The sequence below is a fragment of the Lygodium microphyllum genome, chromosome 13 (genome assembly GCF_053477565.2).
Source record: "Lygodium microphyllum isolate KBCC chromosome 13, Lygodium_microphyllum_v1.1.10, whole genome shotgun sequence".
NCBI classification, from domain to species: domain Eukaryota; kingdom Viridiplantae; phylum Streptophyta; class Polypodiopsida; order Schizaeales; family Lygodiaceae; genus Lygodium; species Lygodium microphyllum.
Window position 1 is genome coordinate 104,509,639 of NC_141147.1, and position 16,438 is coordinate 104,526,076.

General features: G+C 42.3%; 1 protein-coding gene across 3 annotated transcripts in view; it reads left to right on the forward strand.

The window, feature by feature from the left end:
• The first annotated feature begins 1,417 nt into the window (after nucleotides 1–1,417).
• Nucleotides 1,418–16,438, forward strand: part of LOC148027006 (uncharacterized) — a 35,791-nt gene continuing 20,770 nt past the window's right edge. Inside the window, exons 1-3 of one of the 3 annotated variants that reach the window (XM_087691548.1) lie at nucleotides 1,418–2,047; nucleotides 2,149–2,283; nucleotides 2,376–2,441. In XM_087691548.1, the coding sequence (XP_087547674.1) occupies nucleotides 1,700–2,047; nucleotides 2,149–2,283; nucleotides 2,376–2,441 (549 nt within the window). In that variant the 5' untranslated portion in view covers nucleotides 1,418–1,699. Of the gene's footprint in view, nucleotides 2,048–2,144; nucleotides 2,284–2,375; nucleotides 2,442–16,438 lie in introns of all 3 variants that reach the window. The other 2 variants (XM_087691550.1, XM_087691551.1) reach the window with 2 other exon arrangements.

The following is a 16,438-nucleotide window of genomic DNA, read 5'->3' on the forward strand; positions in this document are numbered from 1 at the left end:
TAGCTGTAATTGGTCCCATCCAGTTTCTCAATATTGAAGATAGCACTGTCACGAGAACCAATAGCCATAATGAGACCAATCAAGTGCACAAAAGGGCAAAATGGGCTACTGTAATATCTTGCAAATTAGCCCTAAAACCACTTTGATGTATACCATGATATCCACACGTCTTGACATATCATTTGTAGTAGGAGTTGTGGCACGCTATATGGCTACATTTAGCTGATGACATTGGGATGCTGTAAAAGGTATCATGAGGTACTTGAAGGGTATATAAACTATATGCATATGCTATGGTGGTCAGGATATAGGAGTTGTGGGACACACAAACTCTGATTATGTAGGATATGTAGACAGTAGGAAGTCCACCTCTAGCTATGTATTCACCTTTACTGGAGATGCTGTTTTCTGGATGTCCAAGGTGCAGAAATGCACGACTCTCTCTACTATTGAGGCCAAATATATTGCAGTCATTGAGGCTTACAAGGAAACTCTTTGGTGAGGCCATCTGGTGGTAAACCTTGGTATTACCGATGTGGTTTTTACATTGCATTCGGATTCTATGAGTGCTATCCAATTAGCCAAGAATCCGGTCTTCCAAGCAAGAATGAAACACATTGAGGTCGTCAAGGGATGTCTTTGACCTTATTGAGATCTTAAATGACCAAAATATTGCAAATGTGCTCAAGAAAAGTCTCTTAGTGGAGTGTTTAACCTTCCTTAGAAAGTTGATGGGTGTTGGATGAGATGATGTCTTTCCTCATCCTATTGTACTTATGTACATCTGTACTTTGTCAAAATTTTCTCATTCTCTCTTCATTAGGAGTGCATTCATATTTAAATGAGAGGTTATTAGAAGTAAATGCACATGTGCCTAGCCACCCATGTATTACTACATTGATAGTATTTGTATACCTGTACACTGTAGGTGAGGGGTGCCCATTTTTATCATTTCATTTTTTAATTCTTTCAATGACAGTTGAATAAAAGGAAGGCCGATCACACATTATGACTGTTGGAGTTTGCATATCTTGCGTATTTCTCTCTCTCTTGCTTTTGCTCCTTCCACCATAGCTCTTGCTTTTACTCATGTGCTTCCACTCTGAGCTCACTCCCTTCACCCTTAAGACCTAGTTGCGGAGGACCTAGTATTTCATGGCCTTAAAGGCCTAGACATGGAGGACCTTGTATCTTGTAAAGTGAAAGGATTTAAGCATAATAAATATTTTTTAAAGAATTAAAAGTTTTTTCAGAAATTTGGTAATTCATGAACACGGTAGTGCAAATTGCAATTGCTCCACTCTTTGGAGGACCTTGGAAATTTCCTCGATAATGATCGGATTGCCTCGTTTGGAGACGTAAATAAAAATTTGATCTTGATTATTATTGTTTAGGGATGCTTTTAAGTCGGTAAGATTGTTTTGCAGCTTCGCGTTCAAAACAGAGAGAGCTGCACGAGTCATAAGACAGAGAGCAGTCACATAGGTTAGAGAGAGAGAGAGAGAGAGAGAGAGAGAGCAGTCACATAGGTTAGAGAGAGAGAGAGAGAGAGAGAGAGAGTGTGTGTGTGTTTTTGTTTGTTTCTTTGTCTGCAGTTGTTGAAGAAGAAGAAGAAGCAGAAAAGGCCTTTGCACGAGAGAGAGAGAGAGAGAGAGAGAGAGTGTGTGTGTGTGTGTGTGAGGCGCCACAGCCCGCAGCCATGGGCGAACGAAAAGTCCTGAACAAGTATTATCCTCCGGACTTCGATCCTTCGAAAATCCCCCGCTGCAGGCAGCCGAAGAACCAACAGATGGAAGTGCGCACGATGCTTCCCATGAGCATCTGTTGCAACACCTGTGGCAATTACATCTACAAGGGCACCAAATTCAACTCGCGCAAGGAGGACGTGATAGGAGAAACCTACCTAGGCATCCAGATTTTCCGCTTCTACTTCAAATGCACGAAGTGCTCAGCTGATTTTACATACAAGACGGACACTCAGAACAGTGATTATGTAGTTGAGGCAGGCGCGACAAGGAATTTTGAACCTTGGCGTTCAACGGATGAGGTCGTTACCCCTTTTGCATCTCAAGCATTGAACCTTGTTGAAGTCTTGGTTTGATTGCACAGTTTTACTCATGTGCTACTGTATCTTGGCTATCTAGACAGGCCATAGATGATGCTAAGCGGAAACGGGATGCTGAAGAGTTGGGGGATGCAATGAAGGCCCTTGAGAATAGGACACTAGACTCCAAAAGGGAGATGGATATACTTGCAGCACTAGACGAAATGCGGTCTATGAGGGTAAGTTTTAATACTTCATCATTGTACAGTCCTCTGAATTTCAGTACTGTTTCAACACATGCCTGATCAGGAAGTTCGTTTTATGTGGCCAGGCAAGGCATGCAGGAGTGGGGACAGAGGCAATGCTTGAAGTTTTACGCCGCACAGCAGAATTAAAGGTTAGTAGTGCATCTCATGAGATATTTGTATTCCACATTTTGCCTTGGTTTAATGCTTTGTATAATGGACAGAAGTCGACAACTCAGGAAATGATGCAAGATCCCAAGCAATATATTACTCAAAGATAGCAGCTAATTTAAACTTTTGTTCACCAATTCAAGAACTTCTTGCTGTCTTCAGCACCGAGCAACACAAATTCTCAAATTTCCCCTTGTTTTTGGATGCATGGGGACCCAAATTGAGACCTCAACTGTTGCATGCAACAAATCATTGCTGTAGATGAACAGATGTCTTCAAACGTGCTGCATTGTTTTACAACAGCAAACCTTCATGCCTGCATCCCAAGATGGCTATGCAAACCTAATTTCTGCTGAATTGATGTATATGATCAGCAAATTCACCGCTGAATTGCTTCAGACTTATAGTAGAGGCTTCAATTCACATGGAGAAGAGGGAACTGTAGATGGGAGAGAAATTATCAATCCCAGGCTGGAAATGGGCAACAACAGCAGTTGCCTGCCCCAGAAGAGGTCTAAAATCAGATCGCTTGGTGTTGGAGATGATTTGGTTGCTGTCAAAAGGCCTAGATCAGCTGTTGCCTGCTGCTAGAGGTCCCTTTGGTGCTGCTCAACTGCCTAGACTAGCCCAGAGTGGTCTCCCCCAGCCTTGTATGGTATCCTCTCCAGCTGCATGCCAGGTGGCAAACCTGTCCATGCAGAACTCAGCCTCTAGAAATGAATTTCCAGCCAGTTTTAATTGGGAATTGAAAAATACCTAGCCTTGCCCGAAGTATTACCCAACGTCAACTCTAAATTCCTAAGCCTGTGAACTTGGAAATGTTGAGCTTTTGACAAACCTTAGTTCAAGACCTTAAAGTTTTAGATTCTCTAAAAACCATGACATTGAAAGTCATTCCAAAGGGCACATTAATGCCTTTGACCAAGATATGCCGCTAGGCACCCAATGACACATGTTCACCACAACTTCTACCAAACATGTCACCACAACTTCTACCAATGTCCCCCACTATCTATGCTAGTGTTTGCTTGTCAGTGTGACTCTTATTTCAACTTATTCTCACACGTGTAAAAATTACATATTGTAGCGAAGAAAATTTGAGCAAGGAGTAGTGAGTATATAGCAAATACGAGAAGAATGGAAACTTCTTTAATTTCAAACAAATTGATACAAAGATGGCTCTGTTCACTCATGTGCTTCCATTGTGAAGCTTAGATGGTGATTCAAATAGATGATAGGCGAAGAGCATAAGGCTAGCTGAAACCAGCTTTCCTTCCGTGGAGGGATGGTAATAACTTGATTATCACTTAATTACAAGCAATAATTAATGATAAAGGAAGTGCTGCTAGCCATGTTGAAGAAAGTATCTGGGGTACGAAAGATATCAAAGAACTTCTAGAGATGGCCTCTTGAGCATAGTACGGGGGGGAGTTTTAGAAAAGGGGAAAACAGAAACGGGAAAAATTGGAGTTTTGGAGTTTCGGCCAAATTTTGGAAATCGGAAAACGACGTTTCGGATTGTACACTAAAAAAAATACAGTATTATGTGGGTATGTAAATATATCAATGCCTACAACAACATGTATCCAAATTTCGTATAAAACTTTGAGTCTTTGTCATATAATTGAAATCATGATTCATTACACATTTCACGACTCACAACTCACGAGTGAAGATTGAGGAGTCAAGAATGAGGACTCAATGGTTGAAACTTAAGACATCTTAACACCATTAAGAATCAATTTTCAAAACTTAAGGCAACAAAATGAATTAGAATTTATGACTCATGAATAATCTATGATCTAAAGAGTAGTGAAGATTGACATCAAGAACAATGGAACTAGAATCAAGATGCATAATAAGTGGGATCAAGATACAATGATGCATGTAACTATGTCATGTGAATAATTTGTCATAACTCCAAAGTCCAGTGAGGCTATAAGTATCAATATCAATGAACAATTGGCAACTCTAGTTTGAACTTTGAACTTTGCACTGCTAAACTGACTCCTGTATATCACGAGTCATGATTCACGACTCGCCGGACTCTAAGGATCTATGCACCATCTCCTCGTCCGACTCCGAGGACCCTGATCAAGAAGTTGATAAAGCAACCTTAGCCTCATCCCGATACTCTGGCTTTGACTCTGCCAGTGATGCACGACTACGTGTGGCCCTCACTCTAATCCTCCTCTGTGCACGGGTCTCATGCACCGATGCTGATAGCTCCTCCTAGAGCATGGAGTAGATATCCCACTCCTGTGGTATCCGCGGAATGTCATACACCTTCTCTATATCAATCTTGTCAACATTTACCTGTAAAGATGAGTGAGAAAGATATATCATATGAGAGGAGATTCAATATGTTCAATGTTCATACACATCACAATTTACAATCCAACTTCCAAGGAAATTAGCAATGTCAAGTGTCAAGGACTCAAGGTTAAAAAGTAAATTATACATAATACTAATCATTACCTATTTACTTGTGAAGGCTCAGGGGACAGAGCGGTCCTCTCAAAAAGTTGGAGATTGCAATGGCAAAACACTAAACGCTCCAGCTGGGCCGTTGTGAGCTTGTTTCTCTTTTTGGTGTGGAAGAGGGTCCATGTGCTCCAGTTCCTCTCAGTACGCCTTGAACTACAATATTGTGAGAGGACTTGAATGGCAATGCGTTTCTATTTAAATTTAAGAGATTAAGGTTAAGTAATTGGCAATTGCTAATATGCAAGCCCCAAAATCAACATTTGAGTGCGCAATAGATTATAGAATCTATTACCTAGGTTGCATAATGCATTAGATAATTAAGATTCAAAATATAAAAGTCACTAGTCATGCAAGATATGTGCGACAGCATGGATTGGTTTATGGAACCAAACCAATCCCATCGTGTATTCCACATTGCACCAATCTCATCGATCGCATAGATAAAATAAGCAAAAAACTTAGAAGTTAGAATAATGATTAGTCATTAAGGAATCATTAATACCAAATAATTACATATGTAAAGGTTAAACAAAAACTTACTTGTCTTGGGGACCGGGGCGAAAAGTTATTGCGAAGCAAGGCCTCGCCAAGTTTATCCATATACTCATATAGAAGCCAAAGTACTCCCCTCCATATCAATGATGCATAATATAATGTAAATAGGAGTGAGACTTTTTATCAATGCCTCTGTCTCAACCCACCAACTCTCATTTAAAATATTGCATCTAAAAGCAAGAGCCTTTGGAGACTCTCTCTCACTCCATGTGAGCCATTCTTGGCATGCAATGATACGTATCAAATTTGGACGGACTGGTAGCAATCTCTCTAATACCTAAATATATAAGCAAATCTAGTGTTGGAGGCCTTTAATAGTCAAGTGTGCTATTGGCTCGAAACATGCTTGTGACGGATTGTCTCTTCTTTGCAAATCTTACTGTGCTTGTTGCCGTCTTGAAAATGTCATCTACCCAAGATATTTGCCCAACATCTTCAATAAGCAAGTCAAGGCAATGGGATGCATATGGAGTCCATACTATGCTAGGAAACTCCTCAAGCATACGTCCCATAGACACACAATTGCTTCCATTATTTGTCACCACCCTTATTATATTTTGGACTCCTACGTCCATGATGACTTGTCGCATGTGCTTCCAAATGAAAGCTGCTATGATGGTAAGACTTGAGGCAGAGGCATCGATGGCCTTAATGAACATGGCACCTTTACATGAAGACACTAAAACATTGTAGACATTCCTTCGTTGCATATCTGACCATCCATCGCATCATATTGTGCATCCATATTTCACCCATGTTTCCTTCAAGGGCTCCAATTGAGCCTCCATGGATGCTTTTTTCTTTCGAAGCTCCTGTGTGCATAATGCATTTGCGGATGGGCCTTTCCACTCCCACACCGTGCAAGGAGCCCTTTTGTCCACCACCACTAGAAGATGGCAACGGGGTTCTTTTTGCACTTGGATCTAATACAGATATGGATGTACTTCTTTTTGATGGGCCACTGGCACCTCCAATTTGGCTAGTGCCACTAGACCCACTAGCCTCTCTTTGCCCCACTTGTGCTTCATTAGCCTGAGGTGGTGTTGGATGAGAGGCAGCAAGCTGAAACACCTGAAATCTGCAAAAACGAGATTTTAATGCAGCGGAAGAGGAAGAGAAGTGGATGCCGAACACGCCATCGGTCTTTGCCTTCACTGGAGTGGAGGATCTTCTAGGTGAGCACATCCAGCTTTGATACCATGTCAAAAGATGACGTACCAGCAAGACAGTAGGGTTTGCGGGGAGGAATACGGAGTAAACTTGGCGAACATGGAGAAGAGAAGAGAAGAGAGAAGAAACTCTAATGAATGGAATGATGAAGTTCCGAATCATGGAGTAAATGTGATAAAGGGAACAAGGGTGCCGTAGCACAAGGAAGATGATGAAGACAGCCATGAACCATGAATCGCAATGTTCTCCTGAAGGGGTGTGAGGGTAGTAGAGAAGCTAGAGAGAAGAGGTGACGGACTGAATGAATCAGCCGTGGTGAATGAATGAGAGGGGGGCCTATAAATAGGCACAGTCAGTCTAGGATGGCGCCCTTTTTGGGGTTGCAAACCCTAAACGCAAAACATAGAAACGCAAAAAACACAAACTATGGGTGAAGGGTTTCTCAACAGAATTGCAGTCTGTCGATCTCTGAATTCACTGTTCTTACTGCCCAACAACGTCCCTTTTAGGAAAGAAGCATTTTTTGTGACCAAAACTCAATGATTCATGTGCAAAATTACAGTCTGCAAATCTCTGAATTCACTGTTCTTACTGTCCAGCATTAAAACAGTCCCACAAACAGCACTAAATCAGAGCTGAAAACCCTTGTTCCTGTGTGGCATAGTCATTACTTCCTTTAGTTCCTGCATTGGAGAAGCCAACAGCCGCTTCTGAACTTGGACAGTGAGGCTCTTGCCTCAGCAGAAGTGCAAAGAAAACACAGAACCGTACCTTCGATAGAATCAGCCCATCATGCAAAGCATTTCCTCTGAGAATAGAGAGAGAGTTGACCAGAGGGAGCAAGCTCTACCTCCGTACATGAGTCAAAGACGAAGAAGTACTCTCCATAGTTGATGAAACTACAGTAATCTGCCCTCAGCTCCTCAAAACTTCATTCTCAGATCTGCCCCTCATGCCTATTACGTTTTTTAAAAAAATACTCTCTCTCTTTTGGGAATTTGTGCCACATGGCATACATGTAACAATTTTCCTGTTTAAACCTTCCGGTCTAAAATTCTCCATGATCAGTGCAGAATTTGCCCTCTTCGTAGAAGACATCTCAGCCGAAGCTGTCCATTGTTGTCTCCATCAGTTGGCGCTTGATTTCCAGCTCTCTTTACGCAGTTTGGAGCTGATTTCAGCCATGCGATTGTTGTTCCTGTGCAGACCTGTTGCCATACAGCCTGTCACGTCATCACAGTCCTACTGCCCACGTTTTTAGTCTTTCTCTCTCCTGCAAGCTGTCTTGCCTACATTTTTAGTCTCTCTCACCTGTTGCCTGCGTTTTTAATCTTTCTCTCTTCTGCAGGCTGTTCTGCCTGCGTTTTTAGTCTTTCTCTCACCTGTTGCTTGCGTTTTTAGTTTTTTTTAGTATTTCTCTCTCCTGCAAGCTGTCATGCCTACATTTTTAGTCTTTCTATTGCTGGTCACATCCTCCCATTGGCAGCTCACTTCCAGCCCTTCCACTACCCTCCCACCCCTTTAGGCGGACATTGCGGTTCGTGCTTCACACTGCCCTTACACCCCTTGAGGCGGACATTGCGGTTCGTGGTTTATTGTAGCTGACCTCTTTCTTCTTCAGCAAGGCACACTGGTATCCATGACTTCTTTACCAATAGATGACCAGTCTACTGGGTGTTCCTACTGCGGCATGAATGGTCATCCCATCAAAGACCGTCGACATCGACCTTTGCTCCCTAACCCTCCCAGAGTATATGCGTCTTCCACCAAGCACTCCTTGTGCCACATCTCCTTTTTGGGCCACAGAGATCGTTCTGTATTGGCTATCAGAGTACTATGCTTAAGGCAATAAGACGTATCCGATGCGCGCTAAGTCCTTTTGAGCACATGGAGGATCCATTGGCGCTACAACCTCCTGGAGATTGTCGCAATGCCAGTGGTAGTTTTCTTCCACTTATTTTCAGGTATAGTGGCTTCCACGACCTACGGATCTGCAGTCCGCTCTATCGAGAGACAATGATTGTTTGATACTGTCTCCTTGTCAGTTTGCTCCTTCAAGAGACAGTGGTTGCTTGACTCCTTCCTCTTCTTCGGCTACCCCGTCTGCTCCACTGAGAGACGACGACTGTTGCCCACCTCTTGCTCATTCTGAGCCCCACCCTTCCCCCCACCCTCGACTACTTAGGTTCGAGAGGTTACCTCTGGGAGCGCTTCGGCACCCCAGATACCTTCTTCGGCATGACCGGCGGCACTTCCTTCGTCATTAGACATTTCCGAGTTTGTGATTCATGAGTTTTTGGATTCCCTATCTACTTCAGAGGGGGATGTTATTTCTTTGCCCTTAGAGGGGGCATCTACTTCTTCTTTGACTCAACGAGGACCCCTCCACCTCCCACCTCAGAGGGGGAACCTACTCCTTATGAAGTTTTTCACCCATTCTCTACTTTCTTGGGGTGGTTGTGTTTGACCAATCATCTCTTCTATTGATACCCAGGATCTTCAGATACCACCTAGATCGAGACCTCGGAGGTTCAGCCGTGACTTGGTGATGAAACCTTCGTATTCCTTGCAGCATGGATGCACGGAGCTAGTGGCTTCTCTCTCGAGGTTGAGTTTCGGGTTTTACAGCTCATTCAATCTCCTGACTATCTTCAAAGATCTCCTTTCAGGTGGTATTCTCAAATTATAGGGTGGATCTTCTTCGTTACTTGGTCATCATGGAGCCACCTCCCAAGATCGAGTACGGGCATATCCTTATGGTTCTCGGCCCCACACAAAGTCCGATATTCCTTCTATGCATTGCATGTTTTCATCATCTTCGTACTAGGGTGCTTGGGCAAGTGAACATTTTCCCCACGAGGGACACTGTCCAAGTGGCACCTGCTGCATAAGCATTGCATCTCCACCTCACTCTTCTCTTGTTCCCTTTTTTGGGTCTGAGAGGGGGTGTTGAGAAACCCTTCACCCGTAGTTTGCATTTTTTGCGTTTCTGCGTTTTGCGTTTAGGATTTGCAGCCCCAAAAGGGGCGCCATCCTAGACTGACTTTGCTTATTTATAGGTCACTCTCTCATTCGTTCACCACGGCTGATTCATTTAGTCCGTCACCTCTTTTCTCTAGCCTCTCCACTACCCTCACACCCCTTTAGGAGGACATTGCGGTTCATGGTTCGTGGCTGTCTTCATCATTTTCCTTGTGCTACGACACCCTTGTTCCCTTGTATCACATTCACTCCACGATTCAGAACTTCATCATTCCATTCATTAGAGTTTCTTCTCTCTTTTCTTCTCTTCTCCATGTTTGCCGAGTTTACTTCGTGTTTCTTACCGCAAACCCTACTGTCTCGCTAGTACATTATCTTTTGACAAATTCTGCACATGAATCATTGAGTTTTGGTCATAGAAAATGCTTTCCTAAAAGGGATGTTGTTCTGGACATGCTGGGCAGTAAGAACAGTGAATTCAGAGATTTGCAGACTGCAATTCTGCACATAAATCATTGAGTTATGGTTACAGAAAATGCTTTCCTAAAAGGGATGTTGATCTGGTCATGATGTACTGTTCTTATGCAGTTGGGATTTACTGAGAAAAGATGAAAACCAACGGTTCTCAGGTTATGTATTTTGGAACATTTCATTTTTGTAACTTTCCATCTTTTAATTGATAAAGAAATACCGAGAGGGGCGCCGTTCTTCAGGGCCAATTTGGTGTTGAGCGAGAGAGTGAGGTCTCTGTTTGTGTGTGTGTGAAAAGACTAGGTGTTAATTGAAGAAACTACTGCTTTATGTGAGTCATAGACCGGTTTCAAATGTAGAATAAATTGTGGCTGAAAAGGGAGGTGGCACAATGAGTGTCAAGGGGTAGATGCATATGCTTCAGTGGTGTAGGGAGCAATTGTCAATGTTGGCAAGTATTGGTGGTGTGTTCGGTGATGTTGCAGTAGGAGCTCTCAGTGGTTTGTCCATTTGCGTGTGGAAAAATCATAGCACCAGTGTGTCAACTTGTAAAAGCGAGGGTGGGAGGGAGAAGAAGAGAAGGGTATCTCCCAGTGATGTAGTGGAAATAGGGGAAAAATTAGTAGATGATGCCGAACTTGCAACCTATCTTTGTCTTCTCTAATGTAGAGGATCTTCGCGGCTCTTTGAGCATCTCTAGCTCTGATACCATGCCAAAATAACAAATATGCTTTGATACCATTTTAGAATGAAAGGTATGTTGTGATATCATGTCAAAATATGTGACGAATCAATGAGGAGCGGAGGTGTTAGTCCCCTCACGAGTATCAGATAATACTTTGAATCCCTGCTATGTTGATCTTGATGAGCCCGATCCAAAGTCCGCTCTAATTGGACAGCATCTAGATAAAGCAACGACGATTGAGGATGGTGTGCCAAGTTATCCTTCTTCATTTGTTTGGCATCCATTGGTGAATAGTTCTAAAACTTCATCAAATATTGATTGGAAACCTTACCCTTGATCTTTCGCTCTTTGTGTGCCAATATCTACTCAGGTACAATATCTCATCTAGCTCCTTAATCTCGGAATGAATTTGAGCAAATATATCCTTTAGCACATCACCACGAAAAGGCCTGAGTAAGCTCACATGAAAGACATTATGTATTCGCCAGTGTGGAGGCAATTTCAGTCTATAACATGTTGGATTTTCATGACTATTAGACGCACTTGCATGACCAGCACTAAATCCTTGTGCTCCAACGGCCTGATACATTTCCATATGGTCCACTATGTGCCCTAAGCATCATGCCTATGCTGCCATACATGGGATTGTGCATTCCACTTGACATACTTGGATACATTGGGTATTGAGAACCATGTAGTGGTTGTTGCATACCACAGGGATTCGTACCATACATTCTCATTTGTGGTCTTTGACCAACTATTGTATGAAAAAAGGTGCCACCATCCTTGCTGTCCATATTCCCATGGATTGGCACTACCAAGTTGGCAAGGCATTTGCACTTGTTGTCCCACAAGCACCAACTTTTTGTGCACATCAGCAACTTTGGGCTCTTCCAATGGAGGCTTAGGCATTTCCTATTGTTCTTCTGGTTGTCTTGGCTCTTGAAGCTCTAGAAGGTGTCTACTTCTCTTTGTCTTTGTTCTTCTTCTTTGGGGCATTCAAGAATCGAGTAAATTGAGGATCCTTTACCAATTCAACAAAGAGATTTGTTGCTATTTGTTAACCCTCAAACGATGAAAAATGTGGAGAATCCGAAAAATCTAAAGCAAAAGACAAGGCCAAGGCAAAAGTGAAACGGAAGCTGAAGGCGTGCCAAGAAAAATATGGAAATACAAGAAGTGCAAAAAAGTCCTAAATCAAGGAGAAAGGCGCATGAGAAAAAGCACAAGTCAATACCTTTGTAAAAGAGCGCAAGGCGCACCATGATTTATTTTAAGAGCGCCGGGCTCTCACCCGACCCGTGCAAATTGTAAAGGTAGATGGGCGGTAGGAAGGAAGCTAGGAAGATAGAAGGACAATGGGAAAAATGGCCTAGGCTACAGCCAGAGCCATGTGAAAAAGGGGATGAGGGGATGACCGTCCAAAAGGGATTTAGGGTTTCGTATATAAAGTTGAAAAGTGAATGAGAAGCTCATTCTTGTATGTGGACAAAAGTCACTCTCCTCTTCTTCTTCTTCTTGTTCTTGCTTTCTTAGCTTGTGTTTGAGGGAGAGAGTGTGAGTGAGGGAGTGAGTGTGTGAGGGTGAGGGACCGTGGTGGAGAAGCTCTACTTCTTCTTCTCTCTTCTTCTCTTCTTTTCTCTTCTCTTCTCTTTTCTTCTCTTGCTTACGGCAATGGAGCTTGGAGCGTGGAGCTTGAGGATCGAGTTCGCTTGAAGCTTGCACTTGGATCGTGGAGCTACCGGAGTGCTCGGGAGAGGAGGCAACTCGATCGGGGATGGAGGTAAGCTCATTACTCTCGTAGAGATAGCGCGTGGGCTATGTGAGAGGTAGCAATTAGTGCTCGGCTTGAAACGCTTGAAGGAATAAGTGGTTTGCGGGTCTTGGTGAGTTCGTCCCTTCATTTTGGTTCTGTTGCCGGGACAAACGGATTTAAGCCTTGAGTGCTTGCGCGCTTCGAATCAAGTATAGAAGTAGGGTTTTCTCCAAATTGGTGCTTCAGGTAGATAGGTAGGAAGCGTGGGAGTTTGAAGAGATATTCGATCTCTTTAGCAATTAAGTTTTTGGGTTTTTGGATTTGGGAAAGTATGTTAGAGTAGTGTAGGTATTTGCTTTGTGATTTGGATGTATTAGGGTACGAAAAAACAAAGAAAAAAAAGAAAAACAGTCATTAGGATTTTTGTTGTCATGACAAGGCAAGAGGTTTTGATTTGTTTGCCGATTTGTATTTTGGAGTTTATTTGCTATTCTAGGTATACACAATCCTTTATTAGGGTCTATTATTACATTCTGCAAGTTTGTGCGATTCATGACCAAAATCGTTAGAATCGAGTGATTTTCGTCATCCCTGGAAACTCGTTCGCAAGAATTGGACTCGGACGGTCCGATTTCCAAAATCGGAGGGTCCAATTTTCGGATTTGGATCAACCCATCCTGTCCGATTTTGAAAATTAGACATCCTAGAATTGAACGCACAAAAATAGAACACAAAAATGGACCATCCAGAATCGGACACTCCAAAATTGGACATATGTCAAATCGGATGTCTGATTCCCAGAATTGGACGCACGAAAATCGGACCAATCCAAAATCGGATGTCCGATTCTGATAATTGGACCTTTGAGAATCAGACAGAAAATTGTCACAATTGGACAGGTGAATAGAATACAAATTTGACACATCTAACCCCTGAAACCGATCCAAAGACCTTATAGAGTCCAAAGTACATCATAGATCCATCAGTGGGTTGAAATTTAGAGCAAGTAGATCAAAACTTGGCTACGAACGGTCGTTCAAATTGCGCATGGTGTTTAGTATACAGGTGAATAGAATACTAATTTGACACATCTAACCCCTGAGACCAATCCAAAGACCTTATAGAGTCCAAAGCACATCATAGATCCATCAGTGGGTTGAAATTTAGAGCAAGTAGATCAAAACTTGGCTACGAACGGTCGTTCAAATCGCACATGGTGTTTAGCATAACGGCCCTGCGGGCCGGGGAGGTATGCTCCCCTTGGACCCTCGCAGAGGGGTCCCCTCTGCACCTCTCCCAAGTAGGTTGGAGAGAAAACGTGCGTCGTGACAAGTCCTCCAAATTAGATCCTAGTGTAGTAATGGCTCTGCACAAGCATAGATTCTCACTTGTAAAATAGTAACCAAAAGCCCATACCCGAACAAAGACAAACAGAGATCCTAAAACCTCAATGGCCCAATCTAGCCAACAAGGGCAACAAGGCTACACCACAAAAACTCGTATGTGTTGCATTCGGACTGCATCTAGTCAAGGTGGAACGCAACAACATTAAGCTACAACTACGATGATGACTAGACATGACAGTTTCGATGATATATGCACCTCGAGCGGCACTGCACAGATGACCTAAGATATCAATGGAGAATCCATATCTGGTTGTGTAGTTGGGGACTCAAGGGCATGTATCAGAAGGCTTGAATTTATAAGCCAAGACCCGGAAGATGAAGACATAGTACCGCCTATTTACCTTAGGGTTAAACTCACCGCAAAAAGAGAGCATAGTGTCGATGCTCTCATCGATGAAGTAGCTGATTTTAATATCTTGACCTATGAAGCATGGACCCTACTAGGTCAACCAGAGCTCACACCAACTAATGCAACTCTTAGTCCTTATGGGGGACAACCACAAGCACTTATAGGGAAGTGCAAAATCCTTGTAACTATTGAAACGGAAAGCTTGCCTATTCTATTCCATGTTTCTCCAAATAGTGCAAATTATGGAAAGGAAACCCTCTTAGGAAGACCCTTCAAAAGGGCGACAAAGTGTGATGCCAATTATGTAGCACAAAGTGTTTCTGGAAGACCTCAAGCACCAACATCAAAACTCAAGCTCCTCTTGTACTTCATATTATCACTATTTCTTCTCATTGGAGTTATCAGCAGTAATTTTTTACATTCCTTGGAGGTTGCTGAAGATTTGGAAGAGTTCAAGGAAGATTAGAAGGCATTTGCAAGCCGGCACTCAAAAAGCATAACCGCCAAGATAGTGCTTGTTAGACTAAGCATAGTGTGTTTTCACACTACCTTTTTGTGTCCTTTGGCACATTGGGTTTCAACTCTTTTTGCTGGTCAAAAAGTCAAGGATTTGAAGTTGAGTTCCAATGCCAAACATAAAGATTTCTAAGTGGGTGCTTCTCATGAAGAGTAACATGTAACTTATGGCCCATTTACACTATATAGAAGATGTTACTTTACCTACAGGAAGACATGGAGCTGTCTATATTCAAATGCCATCAATGTATCCATTTGAAGACCTTGAAGACATGAAAGTGCAAAAGTTTACAGTCATTTCCGTTACCTCAAAGATAATGATACCTTTGCTTGAGAGGGGCATGGACATGAGACTAATGCATATGCAAGCAAAGTCAATGAAGAAGCAGATCAGGAGGACCTAGAAGAAGAGGACCAAAATACCAAAGAGAAAAAGAATAAGAAGAAGAAGCAGAAAAATCATGAAGACTTTGAAGCGGCAAGGAAAGTGAAGAACAAGTACATGATCAAAAAGAGCAAGTTAGACTTTACCAACAAGAAGACCTACAATGAATTGAAGATCTATGTTAAAAGAAATGCTGAAAACTGCAAGGGCTTGATAGTCCTTAAACCCAATTTGTACTAGACTTTTTTAGCCTTGTAATGCCTAGCCCTAATGCTTTTGACATAAGCTTGTAAACTCCTCATGTAGCCTTGTACTACAGCCTTTGTATACTTTGTGAGGCCCCCTGTTATAGCCTCTGGATGTCCACCATGTTTGTGGTACCCACACTTGGCCTTTTCTACGACAACCTTTGGTGTTTTTGCCATGTTTATGGTGTGCCCACACTTTGCAGGTGTTGCTCTCACTAAAGCCTCTACACACTTTGTATTTTTTGGTTGTGATTGAGGAGGGGTGTTGAGATACTTGTAATCACACCTAATGTAGCCTCTTTGTATGAGGCAGTTTAGGCTTAGGACATGCAGGCACATTGAATCCCAATGCATAGAGAGGGAAAACTGCTACCCATCCAACAACTATAAAGCATTGTACTTGACTACCACTTTTCATATGGAATGAATACAATGTCCTCCTGCCACTTAAACCAAGCTAAGGTCATTCTAATCTGAAGTTTTCAGCAAGTATTCAACCATAAAATCAGCAAGTAGGGGAAGCTATGAAGAGTTTTTGAAGATCATCAGGTCAAACTCAAGCAACAAACATAAAATTTCAAACTAGTATCTTTTGATACTTCATTGCCATTGCTTGTGTCTTTTGACACATACAAAGATCAACTCATTGCTGGTTATTCTCAGTCATTTGAAGTTGATTTCCATCATGGGAATGACCAAAATCAAGTCTTTTATGAAGATACTTCTCATGAAGAGTAACATTACTCTTGTTGCTCAATTCAACTACATGGAAGACTTGTTTATTCCGCTTACAGGGATGGATGGATTTACTTGTTTTGAATAGCAATCGATGAATTTATTTGAAGGTTTTGAAGACATTTTTGCTGTCTCAAACATGATGATACATTTTTTTGAGGGAGACATGGACATAAAGACTCATACAACTGGTGCAAGCAAAGTCAATGAAGAAGCAGATGAAGAGGACCAAA